Genomic DNA, 20,387 nt, shown 5'->3' with positions numbered 1-20,387 from the left:
CAGACGTGATGGATGAAGATGAGGGTGGAGCCGGAGTTGAAGATATTGGCGGAGATGAAAATGATGTTGGAGGCGAAAAGCCTGGCCAACCAAATCAGCAAGAAGCTCCAAGGACTCTACCAATACTAGATCAAATTTCAATGAAAAGAATATCGAATTTTGATGATGATGATGATGATGATGAGTAGATTGAGTATCTTACTTTGTTAATAAATTGGAGCTCGTGTTCTCATCTGTTAATACATCTTGAACTAATGTAACATTTGTTCGACTTTTTATTTCTTACTTTGTTAATAAAGTTTGAGTTTGTCCAAAAAAATTAATTTTTATATAGAGAGTACAGTGATAATATATGATAGACTTATCTGATTATAATTAACAAAAAAAAAAAAAAAAAAAAGCTCTGTCAATAGTATTTAGATTTATCCGAACCGTAGTATTCCAATGATCTTAAGAGTTGAATAAGTATTATTTTGTTGTTTTTTCTGTTCATTTAAATTTTTTTTGAACGTTTAAGAAAGTTGTTCATCTATTATGCTTTGTTGTTTTTCCTTGGCATTAATTGATTAGGATCTCACTTCCATGCAGTAGTAAAAAGTAATGGTAGAATTACGTTAAGGCTAACAGGGGTTGTGGCCCCTGTAATTTGTTTAAAAAAAATTATTTTATAAAAAAATTTGTTAAGTAATTGATCTACGCCTTTACTAAGATCTCAATTCAAAAAAATGAGAAATGATATAAATATTTTATAAGAAAATTTGTAAAGTAATTGATCTACGCCTCCATTGAGATCTCAATAAGAACTTGTGAAAATTGAGATATTAATAAAACGGGAAATGATATAAATATATCATTTTTTACGATAACATTATGTCAGTTGACTAACGTCACGCTTATAAGATTTCACAAATTCTGAGGAGCAACGAAGTAGAGGGTATGGGAAATGAAATTAACGAAAATGAAGCAGAAGGTGTGGGAAACGAAATAAATGAAAATGATGTTGATGAAGACATCGGATATGAAAATAAGGGCGAAGCAGGAGTTAAATATATTGGCAGAGAGGAAAATGATGCCTGTGGCAAAGAGCTTGGCAAACTCGATCAGCAAAAAGGTCCAAGGACTCTCCATCCAAAGAAGATCAAATTCTAATGAAAAGAATATCGAATTCTGATGATGATGATGAGTAGATTGGGTATCTTACTTTGTTAATAAATTGGAGCTCGTGTTCTCCTCTGTTAATATATCTTAAACTAATGTAACATTTGTTCGAATTTATACTTTTTACTTTGTTAATAAAGTTTGAATTTGTCCAAAAATAATAATTTTTATACTGAGAGTACAGTGATAATATATGATAGACTTATCTGATTATTATTACCAAAAAAAAAAAACTCTATCAATAGTACTTAGATTTATCCAAACCGTAGTATTTCAATGATCTTAAGAGTTGGATACGTATTATTTTGTTATTTTTTCTGGTCATTTAAATTTCTTTAAACGGTTAAGAAAGTTTTTCATCTATTATGCTTTGTTGCTTTTCCTTGGCATTTATTTATTAGGATCTCGCTTGCATGCAGCAGTGAAAACTAATCGTAGAGTTACGTTAAGGCCAGCAGGGGTTGTGGCCCCTGTAATTGGTTTTTAAAAAAATTATTTTATAAGAAAATTTTTTAAGTAATTATACTACGCCTCCACTAAGATCTCAACTCAAAAAAATGAAAAATGATATAAATATTTTATAAGAAAATTTGTAAAGTGATTGATCTACGCCTCCACTGAGATCTCAACAAGAACTTGTTAAAATTGAGATATCAATAAAATGAGAAATGATATAAATATATGACAACTATAACGAATACGTTGACAATATGAACGTTGAATATGATGAAGATGTCGAAGATGAAGATGATGAAGACGTGATGGATGAAAATGAGGGTGGAGCTGAAGTTGAAGATATTGGCAGTAATGAAATTGATGTTGATGAAGAGATCAGCTATGAAAATGAAGGCGGAGCAGGAGTTAAAGATATTGGCAAGGATGAAAATGATGCCGGAGGCATAGAGCCTGACCAACCTGATCAGCAAGAAGCTCCAAGGAATCCACTCATAGAAGATCAAATTCCGATAAAAAAAAATACCGAATTCTTATGATGATGATGAGTAAATTGAGTATTTTACTTTGTTAATAAATTGGAGCTCATATTCTCATCTGTTAATACATATTGAACTAATGTAATATTTGTTTGACTTTGTATTTCTTACTTTGTTAATAAAGTTCAAGTTTGTCCAAAAAAATTAATTTTTATATAAAGAGTACAGTGATGATATATGATAAACTCATCTGATTATTATTAACAAAAAAAAAAAGCTCTGTCAATAAAACTTAGATTTATCCCAACCATAATATTTCAATAATCTTAAGAGTTGAATACATAATATTTTGTTATTTTTTCTGTTCATTTAAATTTATTTGAACGGTTAAGCAAGTTGTTCATCTATTATGTTTTGTTGTTTTTCCTTGTCATTCATTTATTAGGATTTGGCTTGCATGCGGTAGTGAAAACTAGTGGCAGAATCACATTAAGCCTAGTTAGAAAGCTAACATGCATATCCCAGTCAAACTACCCATAAAAAATGCAAAGAACTAATTATTAATCTAGCATACTTCTCCCAAGTAAAAAAAAAAAAAAGCGTTTCTCTCGCCGGAAACACTATTGTCATATTATTCCGGGATTAGTTTTTCGATGGGACTGGTTGACGCGAAGGAACGTGTTGTCCTATCATTCGCTAAATGGAATTCATGTGGACCGCCAGCGTGTAAATTAGATGACGCGGAGTCACGGTGACGCCAGTTGACTGATGTCACGCTTATAAAGATTTCACAATTCGCTCCAGCAAACCTCTATAAATACTGCATAGTCTGCATGCATTCGAAAATAAAGTGGAGGAGAAACGAAGTGGAAGAGAAACTTGAGAGCAAGAAAAAATGAAAGTTGAGGAGAAAGTTGAAGAGCAAGAGCTATGGTTGGAGGAGGTGCCCTAAACGAAAATGGAGGGAAAGCTGTAGGAAATGAAATAAATGAGAATGAAGTAGGAGGTATGGGAAATGAAAATGAAGGAGAAGCTGTGGAAAATGGAATAAACAAAAATGGAGGAGAAGCTATAGAAAACAAAATAATTGAAAATGAAGGGGAAGCAGTAGGAAACGAAATAAATGAAAATGAAGTATGAGGTATGTGAAACGAAAATGGAGGAAAAGTTGTGGGAGACAAAAATGAAGGAGATGCTATGGTCGGAGGTGATGCCGAAAACGAAAATGGAGGAGATGAAATTGGCGAATGGGATTATTATGTGCCGAGTTTTGGGTTTTTAATTCACCCATATGAGTTTCTTGAACGAGATGATTTGCTGCCTTGGGACGAGCCTCGAAATGATGATGATGATGATTATTATTATTATTATGAACCAGAAATTCCTCTTCATTACGACAACTATAATAAATACCTCGAGGCCATGAACGCATTGAACGTAGAATATGATGAAGACGTCGAGGATGAAGATGATGAAGACGTCAAGGATGAAAATGATGAAGACGTGATGGATGAAGATGAGGGTGGAGCCGGAGTTGAAGATATTGGCGGAGATGAAAATGATGTTGGAGGCGAAGAGCCTGGCCAACCGAATCAACAAGAAGCTCCAAGGACTCTACCCATAGTAGATCAAATTTCAATGAAAAGAATATCGAATTTTGATGATGATGATGATGAGTAGATTGAGTATCTTACTTTGTTAATAAATTGGAGCTCATGTTCTCATTTGTTAATACATCTTGAACTAATGTAACATTCGTTCGACTTTTTATTTCTTACTTTGTTAATAAAGTTTGAGTTTGTCCAAAAAATTAATTTTTATATAGAGAGTACAATGATAATATATGATATACTTATCTAACTATTATTACAAAAAAAAAAAAAAAAAAAAAAAAAAAAAAAAGCTCTATCAATTGTACTTTGATTTATCAAAAGTACTGTAATATTCCAATGATCTTAAGAGTTGAATTACGTAGTATTTTGTTATTTCTTCCATTCATTTGAATTTCTTCGAATGACTAAGCAAGCTGTTCGTCTTTTATGCTTTGTTGTTTTTTCTTGGCGTTCATTTATTATGTTGTAAGAACTAAAATGGAGCCACAACAAAGAAAGATGATGATAGTCAATATTAAGAAGCAAATAATGCTCTATATCTTAAGAGAATTTTGATTATAGAAAAGGAGAGAAAATAAGTACGAATAAAACATACACATTACATAGTACAGGAAATGCCATATTAGTCGTCCACCAAAACTGCCCTAATGCTGCACTAATCTCCACTAAAACATTCAACAACCCAAAGAATAATTTCTTCTTCCCAAAACACTCAAAAACTGTAAGACGTATATAGAAATGTAACAAACGTTTGTGTTTGTGTGTGAACAAATAGTTGACAATATAATGAAACATAAACCCAGCTTTGCCAAGTAACATCAATTGGCAAAAGAATACCAAGAGAATAGAAATATGGACAAAGTATACTTGAAAAAAATTAATTTTTCTTAAATGGTTACAAATGCAAAATCAGTTATTATGTTGGTCAAAATTAAAAATCGTTCCTTACTGTATAAAAAATAATTTAGAGATCATCGGGGTTAGCTAAAATAACAATTTAGGTCATGCAGTCAAAACATTAGACGGATTTCGTCACTGTGCCACGTCAGTACTAATAGATGACACGTGTCACTCTTAATAAAAAATAAATTAATATGGAATTGTTGATAAAAATTATTTGTGATTGAGTTGTGATATATTAGATTGAAATTGATATGTGGGAATTATTAGGGAATGGATAACATGATGTTGGATATATATATATATATATATATATATATATATATATATATATATATAATTGAACTGAGAATTATTGAATTGAGAATACGATGATAAGTTAATGTTGAGATAATTGAAATTGATATATTTGGAATCGTTGGGGATTGAGTAACATGAAATTATATTTATGAATGTGGTATGTGTCGGAAGGAAGATGAATTAGAATAATGTGATTGAGTTGTGGATCGTGAGAACTGAATATCTTGTAATAATTGTAGTATATGAGTACTTAGTATACAAGGTAAGTCTAGGGTATGTAGCTTTACGGGCGATGTTAAAGGTAAGTCTAGGGTATGTGGCTCTAGCACTTGTGTATGTTTGCCCTGCGGGTATGTGGCTTTATGGGCGGTGTTATTAAAGGTAAGTCTAGGGCATGTAGCTCTAGCACTTGTGTTTGTTTGCCCTGCGGGAATGTGGCTTGACGGACGGTGTTAGAGGTAAGTCTAGGGTATGTGGCTCTAGCACTCGTGTATTTGTTTGCCCTGTGGGTATTCGGTTTTACCAGCGGTGTTGTACAATGAAAGCCAAGGATATATGGCTCTAGCACAGGTGAATTAGTATTTTCGGGTTCTATGCGTAAGCCTAGAGTTGTAGCCCCTAGCTGCGGAGTTGGTAAAAATTGCAGAGTATTGCTTATAGTATGCGTAGAATATTGTTAATAGAAACCGTAATAATATATAGGTGATTGATGAACAGCGTGACTTGTACTTGATATTATGTTGTAGTGTGAACTTAATGATTTGTGGATAACGCTGTTGAACTCTGCATGCATTTATGTTCGTGCATACTGTATACTTAGTGAGTTTCATACTACTGAGGCCTCGATACTTCTTTTGAAGCGGTGAACTCACACCTTCACCTATACGGATGTGGCTACCATCACAACCGTATAGATGGAGCTTCTTTGGATGCAGGTGCTGATGATGCGGAGGATGACTCCGTTGCACACTATGTGGAGTACTATGACTAAGCACGTCGCTTGAGTTGTAGGAGTATCGGACTCGGATAGTCCCTTTTGTGTATTTTGTATATGGCTAGTGCGACTTGTAACACGTAGATGTAGCCATTTTTTTGTATGCATAACTAATGCTTAGGTCTCTTTTGTGTATTTTGAATATGGCTAGTGCGACTTGTAACACGTAGGTGTAGCCATTCTTTTGTATGCATAACTTATGCTTAGGTCTTAAACAAACAGACATTAACAGGCTCTTTTATGTAATGGACAATTTATAATTATGATGTTGACTTTCGCAGTTAGATGTTGTATTACGTTGCATATATTATGTAACTCTGATATATCAGATATATGTTAAGGAATGTGTACTATGAGTTGGCTTAGTAACACGTAGTCATACCACTGTGATGACTCATTTGTATGTTTAAAAAAAAAAAAGGTCGTCACAACAAATGATATCAGAGCAGTTAGGTCTAAGGACATAGGGAAAGCGGAAGTTTAGATTGGTGCTAGTCTGCTAGAGTCTAAGTGAAACAAAAGAGCCTTAGGACATTCAAAAAAAAAAAAAAATTATAACCAAGACTTATTTGTGTGCACTACATGACTATTGCAATGCATTTGTTATGACTTGCATTTGTTTGTATAGCAATATTTATATGCTCACATGTAGGCTAAACTCCTATGTTGTTGTGCAGAACTATGCCACCTAGACTAAGACCTCCATCGCATAATGAGGGAGAGGAATCCTCTGTGGGTGATCGAGCTGGCAATGACACACCACCACCACTACCTCCACCACCTCCTCTTCCTCCTCTGATGCCTGACCTAGCACAGTTTTGGGCAGCCGTGATGGCTGCAGCACAAGTACGGGGTGTGCGTAATGTGGTTGGTTGCTCGTCGACCACTTTCTTCAAACATCGCCCCCCTGTATTTGATGGAAACGAAGGGCCCTTGGTAGCTGATAATTGGATCACTAGCTTTGAGGATCTTGCTGAGGTAGTTGGGTGCACTGATGCTTAGAGGGTGAAGCCCGGTATTGGTGGAAAGCCACGAAGATGGCTATTGTAGAAAAACTAGGGCAAGGGGTTCCCATCCCGTGGGAACGTTTCAAAAGAGAATTCAATGACCGTTTCTTCCCTCGCGCACAAAGACAACAATGTGCACTAGAATTTCAATATCTAAAGCAGGGAAACATGACGGTTGAGCGATATGCAGCTGAGTTCCAGAAGTTATCGAGGTATGCAGCCTACCTCATCCCTGATGAAGAAACCAAGGCTGAAAGGTTCCGAGACGGCTTGATAGCACGTATTCGTGAGAAAATTATTTACCTCAAAATCCCTAGCTATGTTGAAATGGTACACACAGCCACTCTGGCCGAGAAAGGGATCAGTGAAGCAGCAGCCGAATATGCAAGTAAGAAGCAAACCACATCTTCAGGAACATTTCCATCTCCACCTCCACCCAAGAGGCATTTTGCAAGTGATAGTGGTTCTGGATTGGTTGGGAGAAGAAGTGCCCCTACCAGCCGTGTCAGTGTTAGCGTGTCACAGTGTAGTAGATGCGGAAAAGCTCATAGTGGAGAGTGTTTGTCTATGGCGACATGTTACCGATGTGGCAAGGTTGGCCACTTTGCAAGACAGCGCACCAATGCCGCTGCACGAAGCCAAAGGTCACAAGCAAGCAATAATCAACCTCGATAGCCCGCTTAAGCAAGGGTGTATTCTCTCACACCTGACAATGTGGCAACTGGCGCAAATGCCACTGATGTAGTTACAGGTACAGTTCCTTTATTTGGTTGTGTAGCCTGCATCTTGTTTGATTCAGGTGCTACCCACTCTTTCATTTCCTCTGCTTATGTGAAGTTGTGCCAATTAAGTACATAATTATTAGATGAAAGCATATGTGTAGCTACCCCTGTAGGTGACACAGTGACTTGTAGAAAATGTGTAGACAATTGTCCAATAATCTTGAAGGGAGGAAGTTGCCAGCAAGACAAGCAGTTTTCAGCATGTTAGGTTTTGATGTCATTCTGGGAATGGATTGGCTATCGCGGTATAATGTAAGCATTGATTGCCGCAAGAAGGAAGTAACCTTCCGACTTTTGGATAATGATGAATTCAAGTTCTGTGGGTCTTGAGAGCGTGCTACACCGCCATTTCTTTCTGTCATTCAAGCAATAAAAAGTGTCAGAGAGGGTGCACAAGCTTATTTGGCTTGTGTTCAATTCAAACCCGAAACTCAGCCTAAGTTGGAAGATATTCCGGTGGTATGTAACTATCCAGATGTTTTTTCTGAAGTCGTGGAGTTGCCTCCGGATTGGGAAATAAAGTTCTCTATTGATTTGGTGCCAGGAACTCAGCCTATTCACAAAGCGCCCTACCGCATGGCTCCTCCAGAATTGAGAGAATTGAAGGAGCAGCTCCAAGAGTTGTTGGATAGGGGTTTCATTCGCCCTAGTGTTTCACCTTGGGGAGCACCAGTGTTGTTTGTAAAGAAGAAAGATGGCTCTATGCGAATATGCATAGATTATCGTGAGCTGAACAGGGTGACTGTCAAGAACAAGTATCCCCTACTCAGGATCGATGATTTGTTTGACCAACTCAAGGGAGCTTCGGTATTTTCGAAGATAGACCTTCTTTCAGGCTACCACCAGTTGAAAGTGCAAGAAGAAGATGTACCAAACACAGTAATCCGAACAAGGTATGGTCATTATGAGTTCTTGGTAATGCCATTTGGGTTGACTAATGCTCCATCAGTGTTTATGGACTTAATGAACCGAGTATTCCAAAAGTACTTGGACTCTTTTGTGGTGGTATTTATAGATGATATCTTAGTTTATTAGGCTGATCGTGTCAAGCACGAAGAACATCTGAGGACAGTGATGGAAAAACTGAGGGTAAAGAAGTTGTTTGCCAAACTTAAGAAGTGTGAGTTCTGGCTTGAAGAAGTGTCCTTCTTGGGTCATGTTGTTAACAAGAATGGACTAGCAGTTGATCCAGCCAAGGTGAAGGTAGTGGTTGAATAGGAAAGACTGACAAATGTTAGGGAGATCCGTAGTTTCTTGAGGCTGGCTGGGTATTATAGAAGGTTCATTGAGAAATTCTCCTCACTGTCAGGGCCACTCACCACTCTCACAAAGAAGAATGCCCCGTTCATATGGAGTGTGGAGTGTAAAGTTTCCAAGAGTTAAAGCGAAGACTTGTGACCGCACCCATACTTACACTACCCATGGAATCTGTGGGATATGTTGTTTACACAGATGCGTCAAAGAAAGGGTTGGGATGCATTCTTATACAACAAGGCCGGGTTGTGGCCTATGCCTCTAGACAGTTGAAAGAACATGAGAAGAACTACCCTACCCATGACCTAGAGTTGGCAGCAGTTGTGTATGTTTTGAAGATTTAGAGACATTATCTCTATGGTGAGAAGTGTGAAATCTACACTGATCATCAAAGCCTTAAATATATTTTCATACAAAGAGACTTGAACATGAGGCAACGCAGATGGCTGGAGGTGTTGAAGGACTATGATAGCAAGATGTTCTACCATCCTACTAAAGCTAATGTTGTGGCTGATGCTCTTAGTAGGAAGTCTTGTGGTGGTGAGGTCGAGCCGAAGGAGCTCATAGAACAGATGTCGCAGCAGTTTGCCATTGTGCGAATTAGTGAGGTAATGACCGGTGGACCTCTGATTATGGTGGCACTCGTGATTCAGCCTCTATGTAATGACAGAATTAGAAAGGCGCAAGAGAATGATCTTGAATTATAGGACACTATTGATGGGGCCAGGCATGGTGAAGCATCTGGGTACTACCTGGCTGAGGATGGGATATTGAAGACTGGTAATGGAAGAATAGTCATTCCTAATGATGCAGAGTTAAGAAGAGACATTCTTGATGAGGCTCATCAGACACGGTACACTATTCACCCAGGCAATAACAAGATGTATCAAGACCTGAAGAATAAGTTTTTATGGTATGGCATGAAGAGGGATATTGCTGAGTATGTTGCACAATGTCCTTCTTGCCAGCTTATGAAAGCTGAACATCAAATACCAGCTCGGGAACTTCAGCCACTTGATGTACCTATGTGGAAGTGGGATCAAATTGCCATGGACTTCGTTGTTAGTCTTCCAAAAGCACCAAATGGGCAAGATGCTATATGGGTGATTATTGACAGATTGACGAAGAGTGCTCATTTCCTCCCTATCAAAGTTACAGACAGATTGGATAAGCTAGCTGAGTTGTATGTACGTGAGATAGTGAAGCTACATGGGGTGTCTGTCTCTATTGTGTTAGACTGTGACCCACGGTTCACTTCGAGGTTTTGGGACAGATTGCAAAGTGCGATGGGGACTAAATTGAACTTCAGTACCGCCTACCACCCACAAACCGATGGCCAATCCGAGAGAACCATTCAAACTCTCGAGGATATGCTCAGGTTATGTGTGTTGGACTTCAAGGGAAATTGGATACGCCATCTACCCTTGGTTGAATTTGCCTACAACAACAGCTTTCAAGCTACTATTGGTATGATGCCGTTCAAAGCTTTGTATGGGTGAAAATGTCGGTCGCCGTTGTATTGGGATGATGTGGGTGAGAGACAGTTGCTAGGCCCAGAAATGGTGCAAGACATGAAGGAGAAGATTACACTCATTCGGAAGAGGATGCTCACAGTCCAAAGCCGACAGAAAAGTTATGCGGACAGGCATCGCCGCAAGTTAGAGTTCATGGTTGGCAACTTAGTATACCTCAAGGTGTCACCAATGAGGAATGTATGGCGATTTGGCAATAAGGGAAAGCTTAGTCCAAGATATGTTGGACCGTTCCAAGTGCTGAAACGTGTGAGCCCACTTGCTTACAAGATTGAAATGCCTCCAAATTTATCGGGTGTCCATGACGTATTCCATGTCTCTCAGCTACGAAGATGTGTTCGTGATCCGTTGCACGTGATAAACTACGAGTCTCTCGATATTCAGCCAAACCTGACATACGAGGAGATGCCTGTGCAAGTGTTGGATCGCAAAGAACAACGGTTGAGAAGCAAAACCATCCCACTTGTGAAAGTTCTATGGCAGAATCATGGAGTTGAGGAAGCCTCATGGGAGCTCGAACAGCATATGCGAGAGAAATATCCCCACCTATTCGAGTAAACTTAGGTAGGAACATCGGATTCATATCATCTTTATTCTAATCTTTGAATTAAAAAAAGCTAGATTAACATGTGTTAGATGTCTTAACATTCAAATTTCGATGACGAAATTTTTATAAAGAGAGAGCGATGTAACGTTCTAGATATTTTATAGTAATTAAAATACAAAATTTAAATAAATAATTGATAGCAGTTAATTTAATGTTATTAAAAATGCAAAGAAAAAAAAAGGAATAGAAAATAAATAAATAATAATAATAATAATAATAATAATAATAATAATAATAATAATAATTAATATATATATATATAAGAAGGATGAAGGGCCCTTCATCTGAAACTGTGGGGCGCAGGTGTGCGCCCCACATGAAGAAAAAGAAAAAGAAAATTATATTAAAATAAAATGGTGAGGCGCCTCACCTTAAGAGAGAGAAAAAAAAAAAAAAAAAAAAAAAAAAGAAGAAGAAGAAAGGAAGAGAGAAGAGAGGAAGAGAGTTTCAAGACTTTTCTCAAATCTACGAAGATCTAAGCTCTCAATCTCAAATCTAACTCCGAAAACATGATCTACATGTGTGGATCTACGTTTTGACCGATTGTTTTGAGGTAAATTGCTAAATTTATATTTTTTGGTTTTTGGGTAAAATCTCATAAAATGTGAGTTTAATCCTATTGTTCTTTAGGTATTGGACTACTAGGAGGTTGCTTGAGGCTACCCAAACCTTGGATTTTAATTTGATGAATTTTGGATAAGATTTCTCTAACCCTAACTTTTGGGCATAATTATTTAAGTAATGTTTTATGTGATTAACCTTAAGTGAATACCCAATGGTTAATATTATTGCGGTTAGATTAGTATTTTTAAATTATGGGTATGTGTTTAGAAACCCTAGAATCTTATGGGTAATTTATGACATAGCCTTTGAGTGATTCAAAGTGCTACTTAGTGCAATTAATAAAAATAAAGCTAAATTAGTGCATTATATTGTGTTTTAGTGGCGCTTTGCAAGTCGAACTTAGAGTCGTCGGATTGGTGTGCGAACGACCTAAGGTGAGTATTCTACTTAGTGAGGGATCCTAAGAACGTAGATTTACATTTTTGGTACTTGGTTGTTTATGATTATGGAATTGTTGATAAAAGTATCTATGATTGAGTTGAGATATGTATTGGATTGTGAATTGTATGGATAAATGGATGATGATGAATCTTGGTTGTATATGATTATGGAATTGTTGATAGAAATTAATTGTGATTGAGTTGTGTTATATTGAATTGTAAATTGTATGGATAAATAGATGTTGATGAATCTTAGTTTTATGCGATTATGGAATTGTTGATAAAAATTATTCGTGATTGAGTTGTGATATATTGGGTTGAAATTGATATGTGGGAATTATTAGGGAATGAATAACATGATGTTGGATATATATATGTGATTGAAATGAGAATTATTGAATTGAGAATACGATGATAAGTTAATGTTGAGATAATTGAAATTGATATATTTGGAATCGTTGGGGATTGAGTAACATGAAATTATATTATGAATGTGGTATGTGTTGGAAGGAAGATGAATGAGAATAATGTGATTGAGTTGTGGATCGTGAGAATTGAATATCTTGTAATAATGGTAGTATATGAGTACTTAGTATACAAGGTAAGTCTAGGGTATGTAGCTCTAGCACTTGTGTATGTTTGCCCTGCGAGTATATAGCTTTATGAGCGGTGTTAAAGGTAAGTTTAGGGTATGTGGCTCTAACACTTGTCTATGTTTGCCCTACGGGTATGTGGCTTTACAGGCGGTGTTATTAAAGATAAGTTTAAGGTATGTGGCTCTAGCACTCATGTATTTGTTTGCCCTGCGGGTATATGGCTTTTACGGGCAGTGTTAGAGGTAACTCTAGGGTATGTGGCTCTAGCACTCGTGTATTTGTTTGCCCTGCGGGTATGTGGCTTTACGGGCGGTGTTGTTAAAGGTAAGTCTAGGGTATGTAGCTCTAGCACTTGTGTATGTTTGCCTTGCGGGTATGTGGCTTGACCGGTGGTGTTAGAGGTAAGTCTAGGGTATGTGGCTCTAGCACTCGTGTATTTTTTTACCCTGCAGGTATGCGGCTTTACAAGCGGTGTTGTACAAGGTAAGCCAAGGGTATATGGCTCTAGCACAGGTGAGTTAGTATTTTTGGGTTCTATGCGTAAGCCGAGAGTTGTAGCCCTTAGCTACAGAGTTGGTAAAAATTGCAAAATATTGCTTATAGTATGCGTAGAATATTGTTAATAGAAACTATAATAATATATAGGTGATTGATGAACACCGTGACTTGTACTTGATAATATGTTGTAGTATGAACTTAATGATTTGTGGATAACGTTGTTGAACTCTGCATGCATTTATGTTCGTGCATACAGTATACTTAGTGAGTTTCATACTACTGAGGCCTCGATACTTCTTTTGAAGCGGTGAACTCACACCTTCACCTATACAGATGTGGCTACCACCACAACCGTATAGATGAAGCTTCTTTGGATGCAGGTGCTGATGATGCGGAGGATGACTCCGTTGCACACTATGTGGAGTACTACGACTAAGCACGTCACTTGAGTCGTAGGAGTGTCGGACTTGGATAGTCCATTTTGTGTATTTTGTATATGGCTAGTGCGACTTGTAACACGTAGATGTAGCCATTCTTTTGTATGCATAATTAATGCTTAGGCTCCTTTTGTGTATTTTGCATATGGCTAGTGCGACTTGTAACACGTAGATGTAGCCATTCTTTTGTATGCATAACTTATGCTTAGGCCTTAAACAGACAGACATTAACATGCTCTTTTGTGTAATGGACAATTTATGATTATGATGTTGACTTCCGCAGTTAGATGTTGTATTCCGCTGCATGTATTATGTAACTCTGATATATCAGGTACATGTTAAGAAATGTGTACTATGAGTTGGCTTAGTGACACGTAGTCATGCCACTGTGATGACTCATTTGTATGTTTAAAAAAAAAAAATGGGTCGTCACAAATGCTGTTATTAATTACATCTGCGTGCCTTTTATATATAACATATGTTATATATATTTAATAAAATTTATCAAAACGACGTCATTTTGGCATTACCTCATATGTGGATAGCAGTTTTTCAATATTTTTTTTTTCTCTTTACCAACTATAAGTAGATGATGCAGGAAGTTAAATAATGTATGAAATGAAAATTTCATTGCAAAATGATTAGCAAGTTTGATATGAATTTTAGTGTTCAACAATAAATAAATGCCTTTTTGTATTTACTAGAAGTAGATATTAAATTTGAATGTTCAAACCTCATATGCGGATAACAGGTAATAACCACATTTTATAACTGTAATAACCGTGTAGATATGAATAATAATCGCTTAATGCAGATACTTAAAAGCAATAGCCGTATTTTGTGGATGCATATATTGCTAATAGATATATGTTATTTGCACACAATTTGTACACAACGCCTTTTGTCATTTTTCTTTTTTTTTTAAAAAAAACACAACCACGTCGGAATGTGTGTACATTTTGTGTATAAATTGTGTGCAAATAACATATCTCTTGCTAATAACCGCATTGGTAATTTCGCATTCGCATTTTCACTCCTACTTGGGAGTTATCTTAGAGTGACCAAAAAAAAAAAATCCAAAAGAAGGTGCATTTAGGGTGCGTTTGGGATTGGATTTCGTAGACAATAAATGTGACTTTAAACTAAATCGTAGAACATAAATTGTTTGAGAAATGCATTTTTAAAAATTGAGATTTGAAAACGTAAAAAATCTTCTGTTTTTTCAAATCGCAGGTAAGATAATGTTTTTTTGAAAACGCATAATTTTAAATGCTAATTACGATTTTAAAGGCTAAATTACAATTTTTCCAAACACTTAATTACATTTTTTAAATCATTATTTTTTCAAATCATTATTTTAAATCACATTTTTTGAAATCATAAACCAAACTAATGCTTAGATTTCACCAAAAAAAAAAAAAAGGCAGTTTCTCCTCTAAACGACACCGTATTTCTCGGACCTCGCAGCCTCTCCCTAATTAAATATAAAGGCCTCGGAATTTCTTGCCCCACACTTCAATCTCCTTCTCTTCTACAAACACAAAGACCACAGCAAATCGCGTCTGAGAATGGCAGCCTCGGCTATGGTAATGGACCCAAAACCTTCGTTGGAACCACCGCCGTCGTTCCCCTGCACCAGATCAGATATCCACGGTGGCTGGACGGAGCAGAGCGCCGACGAGGACGACCTCTACAGCCGCCTGAAGTCGCTGCAGCGGCAGCTGGAGTTCATCGACATCCAGGAGGAGTACGTGAAGGATGAGCTGAAGAATCTGAAGCGCGAGCTCCTCCGTGCCCAGGAGGAGGTCAAGCGGATCCAGTCGGTGCCGCTCGTTATCGGCCAGTTCATGGAGATGGTCGACCAGAACAATGGAATCGTCGGCTCCACCACCGGCTCCAATTACTACGTGCGGATCCTCAGCACCATCAATCGGGAGCTTCTCAAGCCCTCCGCTTCGGTTGCTCTGCACCGCCACTCCAATGCCCTCGTCGATGTTTTGCCCCCCGAAGCCGACTCCAGCATCTCGCTGCTCAGCCAGTCTGAGAAGCCTGATGTCACTTATAATGTGAGTTCAGTTCCACAAAGCTCAATTTGACGGAAATTTTTTGTGCTTTACTTTGCGGTTGATTGGGGTTTGTTTCTTATGTATTAGGGTTTAATTTGATTTAGGGATTTGTGAAATTTGACGCTTCTAACAGAAACATCGAATTAATTAGGAATCTATGGTAGATTTGCTTGTTTTTTTTTTAGGGTTTTGTCAGAGGAACATTTTTTTTTCTTCAAGTTTTAAGTATTTTTTTCGAACGGATTTTCTAAGTGTGTGGGATTCCATATCGGTTATAAGTAATTTGGCGATTCTGTCACGTAAAGAGCAAGCCACATATAGAAGAAGTCCTTTGTGAAAGAGAGGGGGGCTTATTATGCAGTTATCAATCATTAGATGCACGGGTTATTCCAAAGTTAAGTGAAGATTGGTTACAATTGTAGCGCTTGCTGCAAATGTCATAACCCAAGGATCTTGAAAATAGAAAAACAAAGATAGTGGATTCGCACATGTTAATGATCCTCACATTGCAGAGAGAGGGAGAGATAAGGGCGGTCGCAGGGGGGTTAGATAAAGAGATGAGACAGAACGAGAGAGTGAGGTAGTGAGGTTTCAGTGAAAGCCAGAGACCTATGAGTGCAACTACCAAAGGTTGTGGTTATAGCCTTTTCGGAGTAGAATGAGTCAATGCCGGTTGGAGTTGTTAGACTGTTGGCAATGTAAGTTGGGAAATCATTCAGTTTTAGCCGCTTGGAGGATATCTTCTTCGTGCTTAATGTGGAGCATATGGAGAGAGCGGAATACAAGATGTTTTGAAGATCGTGAGAAGTCAGTGGAAGAACTCAAGAAAATCTTGGTCAAATTGCTCTATATATGGACAAGGGCGTATAATATTTCTCATGTTTCTAAGTTCTCTAAATTTGTGGATTTCTGTTCTTCTTTTAGTCATTAATGGGGTCTTCCTTGCATGCATCATGTGTACTATAGTATGGTTCTGCCCTCTGCTCTTATTAATGATATGCATTATTTATATATATATAAAAAAAAAATTACCCAAGGTTGCCACTTTCTGTGACAGACGTACCATTAACTTCTTCTGTTTTATTTTTTTGGGAAGGCTTGAAACCAGTGCTTGAAGTTAGTAGGGTCCGACCTGTTTACTGTTTCTTATTGTTTACTGCTCTTTGTATTTGTGACTGCCCGGGATTAAGTTTTCTTGTGGCTTTTTTGCACTCCTGGGAAGTGCTAATGTGTTGATCTAGTAACTAAAATTGCCTTTGATCAACCCCCCCACCAAAAAAGGGAAAAAATAATCTTAAACTTATAAAGTTGTATTTCAAATGCTATTATGAGATTGCTTGTTTGCAATTATTAGGCAGTATTAAATCTCTACTTTCAATTTGTATGATTTTCATTACCTTTTCTTTGGCCCCGTTGGAGTTTAATGTAGGGGCATTTTCCCCAAATTTAATGACTTTGTTAGGATATTGGAGGATGCGATATTCAAAAGCAGGAAATTCGTGAGGCAGTGGAACTACCCCTGACTCACCATGAGCTATACAAACAAATTGGCATAGATCCTCCTCGTGGTGTTTTGCTTTACGGTCCCCCTGGAACTGGCAAAACTATGCTTGCCAAGGCTGTTGCTAATCATACAACCGCAGCCTTTATTAGAGTTGTTGGTTCTGAATTTGTTCAGAAGTATTTGGGTGAGGTATGCTTTGATGTTCCTTGTCTTAAAAGTCAGTTTATGTCCCTCAATTTTGTTGATTTATTTCACTTTATTGAATCATGATGTATCATTCTAGTGTTTGTATACCTGTATGTTTTCTTTCGTTTGTGTGATTTATCACATATCTTAAGTCATTTGCGTGTATTTTTTTTAACTTCCCATCGAATTTAGGAGAAACTAGTGGTTTTAGTGATAGAAAAAAGCTGTCTTCTAGTTGCATTATTCTGGATGGACAATTGAGTGCACTGGGTTCTTTTGTTTCCCCCATTGTAGGGCCCACGAATGGTACGTGATGTTTTTCGTCTTGCCAAAGAGAATGCCCCTGCAATTATCTTCATTGATGAGGTTGATGCCATTGCTACAGCTAGATTTGATGCTCAAACTGGTGCTGATAGAGAAGTTCAGCGGATTCTCATGGAACTCCTGAATCAGGTATGATTTTTTTTTTTCTTTTAAAAAAAAAAAACAAAGGAGGAATTGTAAATTTCAAAGTGATAGGAATATGAAGAATTCCGGCTTACATAAGACTTGCTGGGAATTCGATAGGCATATTGTTGTTTTGGGTCTAGTGAGGAAATGCCTCTAGACGGCAACCATTAGGTTGCTAACCTTGTGTTCCCCCCCCCACCTTGTCGGCTTCTCTTATGTTTGGTTTTGTAATTTCCTGGTTCTAGATGGATGGGTTTGATCAGACAGTGAACGTTAAGGTTATCATGGCAACTAATAGAGCAGATACTTTGGACCCTGCACTGCTACGTCCTGGAAGGCTTGACCGAAAAATTGAATTTCCCTTGCCTGATAGACGACAAAAGAGGCTTGTCTTTCAGGTAAGTCTTGCAAACATATAGTTGTAATGTTACTAATGTCTTTTTTGTCATATGTAGTAATTCCATGTCTTCTCTTCACTGTGACATCCCACTTACCCAGAAAAAATTGCCCCATAATTTTAAATTGTATAGTGACAAGATTGTCATTTATGTAGACTGATTCTTCTTATTTATTTGTATGGGTTTGTGGATTTTCAGGATTCTAAGCTAGTTAAATTCATTTTAAGCTGGTCTATGTTTTTACAGGTTTGCACTGCTAAAATGAACCTCGGTGATGAAGTGGACCTGGAGGATTATGTTTCTCGTCCAGACAAAATTAGTGCTGCTGAGGTTTTTTTAGTTTTCCCTTTTCTGATCTTATCTCAAATATTATTTGATTATAATGGGGGGTCTCTTAGGATATAGTGTGATTGGCAGTATCCTGCGTTTATTTCATTTTCTTATGAAAGCAACCAGATTTCTATTTTTTTTTAAAAAAAATTTGTGAGTTACACATCCTGTGGGACTTGAACCCATGACCTCTCCCTCCGGCCTCCACCTTGCGACAAAGGAAGGAAGTACCATTTGAGCTAAAGCTCATTGGCATTAATTATAAATAAATAAATTTAAAAAAAAAAAAAAAAAAAAAAAACCCAGATATCTTACCGGACAAGAAGCAGATATTTTTCCAATTTGGAAAAGCGTTGTGGTTGCTGTAACAATGACATTTTTATTTTGGGTGTCCCTTTTTGTTTTTACTGAATGACTTGTGGCTGTTCACAGATTGCTGCTATTTGTCAAGAGGCAGGAATGCATGCAGTTCGCAAAAACAGATATGTGATACTGCCAAAGGACTTTGAGAAGGGTTACAGAACCAATGTGAAGAAGCCCGATACTGACTTTGAGTTTTACAAATGATGAGAAATGGAAGACCGTTCGAAAGACCTTGTAGGATTTCACAAAATTACAGTGTTTGATGTATGATTTTAAGTGATTTCATTTTAGAACCCATCTGTTTTCTCAAAAATTTACACTTGGATTTAAGGAATCGTGGAAGTGGAGGGGTTGTAATTCGGTAGCCCCCCTATTAATTCAAAATGAATTGCAACACATCCTCTGTCACTATTTACTTGCTGCTTTCACAGCAGCCCGTGGGTAGCTTATAGGGTTGGAATTTTTTGATGCGATTTGTGAATCTAACAGGTTAGGGTTTTGGAGTTTGACATGTTTAATTAAATGAGTTGGGTTATAATTGATCTATATAGTTTTCAACACAAAAGGAGAACGAGAGATGCAACCTACTTTATCGAGACTTACCTAATGGTACAGTCAAAAGAGCTTTTGACAATGTGACTCGCGCTTATTCTATGCCTATACGTCACTATTACAGTAAGAATTCAATTTAGAGAAATCTTTTTGAGGCACCAATTTTCTGTTAAAACCTACTCTTTGGTCTTCGGGATGACCTATGTCCCTGATTATAAAGAAATTCAAGGGACATAATCATTCTGAAGTAGCTTTATATAATCTGGATTGCACTAATTTTGAACCCTTACTTTGGATTGCACTAATTTTCGCCAAGCAAGTTACAAATTTACTATTTTTCCTACAGAGAAATTAAAGTTTTGGCTATTTATTTTAAATTTCAAGAAAAAGAAAAGAAAAATAAGAAAATATTAGTGAATGCAAGCCAATGCCATATGTGGCAAATAGAGTTAGGTTAGCCTTTCTGGCCTCCTTATTTCAGCACAAATCAGGCTTATGGTATCAAATATCACACTACTTTTCATATCATCAAAAATGAAAAAGAGGGGCACAAAATCCTATTACTATGTTGAACACCATTTTTATTATATAGTCTTAAGAACATTTCAAAGAGTCCGTTTAAACTATATGTACTATTTGTAATGTACATACTTATATTTATATTAGTTAGTAAGTAAAAAGTATTTTATATAGGTTACTTGAATATGTGTATATGTATATATATAAATATATATACGAACAAGATAACGAGTTGAGTCGAACTTATATGATTAAAGAACCTTGAGTAATAAGATTGGTCATGCCAATGAATGTTGTCTAATGAATCATCAATGATGACTGGACCTTTGCCTCGTGACACAGAGTTTCCTTTGTATGGCCTCAATTATGATCAGTGACAGCATTCCAATTTCTTCTCTTTTTCTA

At 37.1% G+C, this 20,387-nt stretch overlaps 2 protein-coding genes across 3 annotated transcripts; both read left to right on the top strand.

Moving 5' to 3' along the window:
• The first annotated feature begins 936 nt into the window (after positions 1–936).
• Positions 937–2,150, top strand: LOC133876960 (ATP-dependent RNA helicase DRS1-like). The gene is made up of 2 exons (XM_062315181.1): positions 937–1,111; positions 1,891–2,150. Exons 1-2 carry the CDS (start codon positions 937–939, stop codon positions 2,148–2,150), a joined length of 435 nt encoding a protein of 144 aa, XP_062171165.1.
• Positions 2,151–15,116: 12,966 nt separating this feature from the next.
• On the top strand, positions 15,117–19,309 carry LOC133877899 (26S proteasome regulatory subunit 6B homolog). 2 transcript variants are annotated; one of them, XM_062316350.1, is made up of 6 exons: positions 15,118–15,680; positions 17,143–17,373; positions 17,665–17,823; positions 18,066–18,218; positions 18,465–18,548; positions 18,981–19,309. In XM_062316350.1, exons 1-6 carry the CDS (start codon positions 15,183–15,185, stop codon positions 19,113–19,115), a joined length of 1,260 nt encoding a protein of 419 aa, XP_062172334.1. In that variant the 5' UTR covers positions 15,118–15,182; the 3' UTR covers positions 19,116–19,309. The 2 variants fall into 2 exon arrangements, with proteins under 2 accessions (XP_062172335.1, XP_062172334.1); XM_062316351.1 differs by lacking the exon at positions 17,143–17,373 and having other exon boundaries at positions 15,117–15,680.
• The last annotated feature ends 1,078 nt before the right edge of the window (positions 19,310–20,387 follow it).

This window comes from Alnus glutinosa, chromosome 9 (assembly GCF_958979055.1).
Source record: "Alnus glutinosa chromosome 9, dhAlnGlut1.1, whole genome shotgun sequence".
Taxonomy (NCBI): Eukaryota; Viridiplantae; Streptophyta; class Magnoliopsida; order Fagales; family Betulaceae; genus Alnus; species Alnus glutinosa.
This window is presented reverse-complemented; position numbering and strand designations above follow the sequence as displayed.

Excerpts from the sequence above, each read along its gene's own strand:
- LOC133876960 (XM_062315181.1), top strand. The coding sequence starts at position 937 with ATGGGAAATGAAATTAACGAAAATGAAGCAGAAGGTGTGGGAAACGAA. Across the intron at positions 1,112-1,890 it reads CAAACTCGATCAGCAAAAAG|ATGTCGAAGATGAAGATGAT; the intron begins GTCCAAGGACTC and ends AATATGATGAAG.
- LOC133877899 (XM_062316350.1), top strand. The coding sequence starts at position 15,183 with ATGGCAGCCTCGGCTATGGTAATGGACCCAAAACCTTCGTTGGAACCA. Across the intron at positions 17,824-18,065 it reads TCATGGAACTCCTGAATCAG|ATGGATGGGTTTGATCAGAC; the intron begins GTATGATTTTTT and ends TCCTGGTTCTAG. Across the intron at positions 18,219-18,464 it reads AAAAGAGGCTTGTCTTTCAG|GTTTGCACTGCTAAAATGAA; the intron begins GTAAGTCTTGCA and ends ATGTTTTTACAG.